The 6,942-nt window shown below is 33.7% G+C and overlaps 1 protein-coding gene across 1 annotated transcript; it reads left to right on the top strand.

The window, feature by feature from the left end:
* The first annotated feature begins 3,237 nt into the window (after nucleotides 1-3,237).
* LOC114098546 (olfactory receptor 56B2-like) lies at nucleotides 3,238-6,159 on the top strand. The gene is made up of 2 exons (XM_027942795.1): nucleotides 3,238-3,245; nucleotides 5,199-6,159. The coding sequence occupies exons 1-2, from the start codon at nucleotides 3,238-3,240 to the stop codon at nucleotides 6,157-6,159; spliced, it is 969 nt and encodes a 322-aa protein (XP_027798596.1).
* The last annotated feature ends 783 nt before the right edge of the window (nucleotides 6,160-6,942 follow it).

Below are 6,942 nucleotides of genomic sequence, written 5' to 3'. Positions count from 1 at the left end.
TCACAAGCACCAGAGTTACATGATGACATTGAATATCTTTGCCTTGCTTTTGAAGCAGATGGGAATGATTTTAAATAGTCCCAGTTGAGTGTCATGCACACTGGGTTTTGTACATATACTTTCTTAAGCTAACAAGACTTGGTTCAACTGAGTGTTTTTCTTATGAATCAGTATAGAACTCTATAAAATCAATTTTTTCTATGCTTTATGTGCATATAAGATAACTATAAGATTCTTAGTTTAATTTTAATATAGTAAAAATATTTAAAAGTGAACTTTGCCTGGTAAATCATGCATTATCATTGTGGTGAACATGCTGTGATCATAATCTTATTTCAAAACATAACTATTGATAACTAATATTTCAATTATATTTTTATAAAATCATGAAGAAACTATGTGCATAATTTTGTTTATACTGTCTGTAATGAAATTGCTTTTGAAATTAGTGTTAAATATTTTGCAAATGAATTGAACATCTTTTCCTATTTTACCAAGCCCTGGTGATACTTTACATAATCCAAGAATAATCTATCTTGAAGTGTACTCATCAAAATAGAGAAACAATATGGCTCTGTTAGTTTTTTTACAGCATATTTACTTATTAGAAGAAAAACAGTGAGCTGTATTGGTTTGAATGAAATATTAACTTCTTCAGTAAATTTGCTCTATTTGTATTTGTATTTCTTGTGTTACTTTTTATTGTCAATTTTGTTAGGAGCTATTTTTTGTAATTTGATTGGCACTCTATATTGAACTCATGTAGTTTATTTGTTGCAGAGTGATTTTACTTGGGAGGGAGCTCAAATGTGACTTACGCTCTGAATTTTCCTTATTTCCCAGAGATGTATCTATATTAATAATATTTTTACATGTAAGATTTTCTTTCCACTAATCTTATCTATTCTTATGCTTTATCTTTGGCTTTGTTGTATTAATCCTGCCCTTGTTCTTTTTAATTAACACATATTAATTGTAAAAATAAATTGTATTCATTGTGGCATTCCCATATTGCACATATGGAGCTTTGTGCAGTTCTATCCTCTTCTACACCCTGAATCCTATGGAAATTATCCCCTTCTCTACTTTCAGGATCCCATTTTTTGTTGTTTCCATATGTGAGCAAAAACACAATATCTGCCTTTCTGTATCTGGTATATTTTGCTTAACATGATATCTTCCAGTTCATTCATTTTCCTTCAGATGAAAGAATTTCGTAACTCATTACATCTGAATGACAATCTGTTCTGTATTTTTGTGTTCTTTATCAATTAATCTGTTGACAGTCTCATAGAAGAATGAAATTATGCCATTTGCTCCTGCAAAAGAGATCATCATGTTGAGCAAAATAAATCAGAAAGACATATATTACATATTTTCTCTCATATGATAAAACTAAAAAAAATAAGGGATATATATTATGAATGTGAATGTGACACTATTAGTGTAAATGAAGGGAATCAGGGTAGAGAAACAAGAAGACAAAACGGAGGTAATAGGGAGTGAATGTAACCATGTTATAAGCATGTACAATATATGACACAATGAAACAAACTATATAAGAAAAAATTTAAGTAAATTTTGATGACAGAGTTTCATGTGGTATTTAGCACATGTTTTGGAAAGAGCATAAGTAACTCAGTAACAACATCAAAACCAAAAGGAAATGAATACAGGAATATATGAATCCTCAAATGTGAATGACGGAATCATTTTGTACTTAAATATTTTGTATCTCACAAGGCCTTAAATACAAAGAAATGTCTCGAAAATACTATTGAAATCATAATTTTTATTAAAAATAACATGATCATTCTCACTCCCTTCAGTGTTCATATGCTCACGTGCAAGCATGCACATAGGTACACGCAAATGAAATTATTTCACTTTTTTATGTATTATCATATAGGCCATAGAAAGCTCCTGAAGTCTTTATTCCACTTCCCTAAACTTAATGTTGTTTCCACACTAACTCTGATATATCCTTCAGGATATATACGATACACTTTCCTTTAAAGGTTCAGTTTACTTCTACAGATATCAAAGGATTTAGACAGTGAGTACCAGGCATATACATATATATATATATATATATATATATATATATATATATATATATATATAGTAGAATTCTATATTGTTTGAATAAGACCCAGAATAGCTAAATAAGATTGTTTCCATCTCCCTGTTTTGTCATTCAAAAGTGAGGTGTTAAAGGACATGCAAAGTGGGTACTACTTACAAAGTATTTTTTGTTGGTATTAGTAGATAATTGGCGAGAGCTACTTTGGATATAACCTAATTGGTAACTATAACCTCAGAAATACAGTTTTTATTCCACCCACCTAGTTTAAAAACAGACAACATTAAGAAGATTGCTTTTGTTTTTGAAAATGTTTACTTTTTACAATTCTTAGATTTCTATACAGTGCTACTTTTCATAATGAGCATGAATATTTGTTTTCCCTAGACAAATTGACAGTATTGGAAATGGTGGAAATCAGGTGTAAATTGAAATGGAAAAGAACCAAATTAATGCCATTTTGTTCTGACCTGACTCCATTTTATGATTATTTAAAAGGTTTTCTTTTCAGCCTCCTGACATCTGGATCTCTGTGGACAGTACAGTAGGACCTTCCTGCATCCCTAACAATGGCCCTTATGTATAACAAAGAAGACTCTGAAATGTGTCATCAAACGATTTTCTCATGTAATCAAATATCTGTCTCAACAGAGATTTTCTGACCTATATGTGCTAATTGTTCTTGTGATTTTTGCCTTTATGAACTCTATACCTCCAACATTCAGTTGCTGGGAGTTCTTTGAGGTGGTAGCCTGCCATACTCATTAAAGGACTTTTCTCCCCTTTCTATTCGGCTCAGTATGTGTGGTAGTTTGTAATTCTCATGCACTCTGTAACAGAATCACCCATGACAAGAAGAAAGAGCTAGAGAAGTGTTGTTAATCACGGCCAGTACCCTATTGTTTTTACCTGTCCTTCCTTGTCCCTCTAGAGAAGAATCTAATTAAACTGCTCTTCTCAACATAGACTTAGATTTGACTATGTTTCACTCATCTTAGCAGAAGTGACTGGCATAAGCCCACAGTCACGTGGACAGAAGAACCTGGGTTGAAAAAAATTGAGTATGATCAACTGAGGAAATAAACTTACTATTTATGGGTTTTGAAGTGAGAATAAACACTGGATGCTTTCAAAGTAATATTTTGTAAGCAGTGATGCTCTTGTTCAGAGTTATTATTTCAGTTGACCTTACACAGAATAATGTGTGCCCATTTTCCCTGCAGAAATGTAAAGTCATATGGTATTAAAAGAATTTTAGATGCATTGTAAAATGTCTAATTTAATTTGTTCTTAGTTCTATATTACTTGGTATCAGTTAGAATTTTAACCCAGAGATTTAAAAATACAATGAACATGAGACATAGACTTTTGTTACATTAAAACCAATATTACCAATTAAAATTATAACTATGAAGGTGTGATGAGAGACACAGATAGGATATTTAGAGAAAGTTTGGGAATATAAACTTTTGAGAATACAACAAATGTCACCTCAGCTATATATATCCTATTATCAACTAAGGGCATCTATGTTTTCCCCATTTTTTCTACTTGTTTTTGTTACATCAACACATAATAGTTAAGAGTTGACTCTTAAGTCAAATTTATTGAGAGAGACTGTTATGGTTTGGATTTGAGGTGTCCCCCAAACGCTCATGAGTGAGACAATACAAGAAAGTTTAGAAGTGTAATGACTGTGTTATGAGAGCCTTAACCAAATCACTACATTAATTCCCTAATAGGGATTAACTGGGTGGTAAATGTTGGCAGGTAGGGTGTAGCTGGAGGAGGTGCATCCCTGGGGACATGGCTATGAAGTAAATATTTTGCTCCTGTTGAGTGGACCTCACTCTCTGCTTCCTGGTGCTTTGTTCTCATCTGCTTTCCTGTGGCACACAATTCTTCCATGATGTTCTGACTCCCCTAGCCTAGAGTAATGGAGGCCACCATCTATGGACTGAGACCTCCAAGGCTGTGAGCCCTCAAATAAGCTTTTCCTCCTCTAAAGTTGTTCTCATCGTTTTTTTTTTTTGTTTTTTTTTTTGTTTTGTTTTTTTTTGACCACAGGGAAAAAAAAATCTGATTAAGAGAGAAATGAACAAGATTGCAATTTTTCAGCAATTAGTGACAATGTTGAAGATAAGAGACAGGTATATTATACTATTTTATTTATTTTGTTTGGATTTAAAATTCTGTATTAAAATTCTTGTATAAAAGATGAAGTTTATCTAACATTTAGCTCTTAGGATTTTGCTTACCTTTCGGGACAAGGAAAGGAGAAAGCAATTTTCAGTGGGGTATAAGAGAAGCTGGTCTCTTTCTTGTTTAAACAAGTGTTTTCACTGTGTAATCATGCAGAGAACTTTATGTATGCATGGCCTGTGCATACATTTGTGCATGCATGTTATCTATGAATAAAAAAATTAATTATTAGGAGCTGGGATGTAGGCCATTGTTGCAGTGATTGCCCAGTGTATGTGATGCCCTAGGTTCAATCTCCAATACCACGTAAATATTTACTATTAAAACCACATCTATATGTCTAGCTTAATTCCACCATCATTAATTCTAACATAAAAATATCTTTGTTTAAATATATATCTCTACATACATACAAGTTCGTAATATCTCAAATACATAACTTTAAAAATTATTATGTAACCTCCATCAACAGAAGTTTCATACATAAAAAAAATCCTTTATTGTGTCTGCACTTTAGATCTCTAAAACAACCAATTCATTACCAAAGCCAAACCTCACTGTCAGACTGTGATATCAGATCACTTTCATCCTCTGCTGCTATTATGACCTACAACATGAATGATCTTTAACAGTCCTGATTTTCTATAATAGTCAGTCCTTTAGTTAAAAACATGGAAAAATATTACCAAGTTGATGGAATTTTAAAATGGTTTATTGAATAAATGAATGGATTGTGTCTCCTATTAGAGTTCCTTTTCCATAAGAAAGAAGTAAAAAAAAGGGAGTATAAGGATAAGAACATGAAGGATACTAAATTCTCTTTAATATCATGATCCTGGCTCATACAATTTCCAACACTCTCAGATTGATATTTAAGAGGTGTAACATTCAGTTTTTTTTCCTATTACTAAAGGATGTTCCAGGATCTCAGAGATTCCAACAGCTCTCAGATCCAGGTCTCTGAATTTGTTCTGATGGGATTCCCAGGCATCCACAGCTGGCAGCACTGGCTCTCACTTCCCCTGGCTCTGCTCTACCTCTTAGCCCTTGGGGCCAACATCCTGATCCTGACTACCATCTACCAAGAGGCAAGTCTGCATCAGCCCATGTATAATTTCCTGGGCATCCTGGCTGTGGTGGACATGGGCCTGGCTACCACCATCATGCCTAAGATTTTGGCCATCTTATGGTTCAGTGCTAAGGCCATCAGCCTCCCTGAGTGCTTTGCTCAGATGTATGCCATCCATTTTTTTGTGGCCATGGAGTCAGGCATCTTTGTCTGCATGGCTATAGATAGGTATGTAGCCATTTGCCGACCATTGAGATATCCATCAATAGTTACTGACTCTTTTGTTATCAAAGCAACCTTGTTCATGGCAGTTAGAAACTGTCTAAGTCCAATTTCAGTGCCCATCTTAGCTGCTCAGAAAAATTACTGTCTTCATAATCAAATTGAGCACTGTTTTTGTACTAATCTTGGAGTCACTAGCCTCTCCTGTGATGACAGGAAAATCAATAGTATCAATCAAATATTTCTGGCTTGGCTGATTATGGGAAGTGACCTGGGTTTGATTATTGTATCATATGCTTTGATTCTTCGGTCTGTACTGAAGCTCAACTCCAAAGAAGCTGCATCTAAAGCCCTAAATACCTGCACTTCCCACCTCATCTTAATTCTTTTCTTCTATACTGTCATTGTTGTTATTTCCATCACTCATAGTGGAGGAATGAAACTCCCCCTCATCCCAGTTCTACTCAATGTGCTACACAATGTTATTCCTCCTGCTCTCAACCCCATGGTGTATGCCCTCAAGAACAAGGAGCTCAGGCAGGGCTTATGCAAGTTGCTTAGGCTGAACATCAAGAGCAACTAACATGGAGAAGACACGCTTTTTATTTTCTCCACATAGTTACCCCACTACAGCGTTCAGTGACTGCAAATATGAAAAGTTAATACTAGAAATACAGTAGTATCTTTTCAATTTTCATAGGAAAGCTATGGCAGCAACAAAAGCTTCTGAACAATACATGTGGAGCTAATATTTGAAATCTCTGTATTACCCGCAAAAATCTCATTACAAGAGTAACATAATGATGCTATTTCTTTCAAGAAATCCAAGGGGAAGATGTGAAGAATTTACAATTTATTATATTATGTATTTTCCATGACTAGAATGTTCAAATAATGTTGAGTAAATATGGTTAGAGCAAATATTTATAAATATCTACTATTAGGTGAGTGTATAGTACTTTTATTTTGATGTAATTATTGATAAAATAGGAGCTATTTTAATTGATATTTATTGATGCATTATAATTACATGTAATAATAAGATTCATTGTGACATATTTGTACACACATATAACAAAAGTAGTCACTTTCACTCCCCAGTCCTTCCTCTTTTCCTCTCTTCTTCTGCCGATGAATTCCCTTTCTCAGCTCTATGCCTTCCTTATAATTTATGAGAACCCCATTTTTTCACCCATTATTTTCTAACCTTGCACATATGAGAAAATATACAATGCTTGGCCATACGAGTCTAACTTATTTCACTTAATATAATACTCTAAATTTCCATTCATTTTCCTTCAAAAGTCATAATTTTATTCTTCTTTAAGGCTGAATAAAGCTCCATTGTGTGTGTGTGTGTGTGTGT

The sequence above is a fragment of the Marmota flaviventris genome, chromosome 9 (assembly GCF_047511675.1).
Source record: "Marmota flaviventris isolate mMarFla1 chromosome 9, mMarFla1.hap1, whole genome shotgun sequence".
NCBI lineage: Eukaryota > Metazoa > Chordata > Mammalia > Rodentia > Sciuridae > Marmota > Marmota flaviventris.
This window is presented reverse-complemented; position numbering and strand designations above follow the sequence as displayed.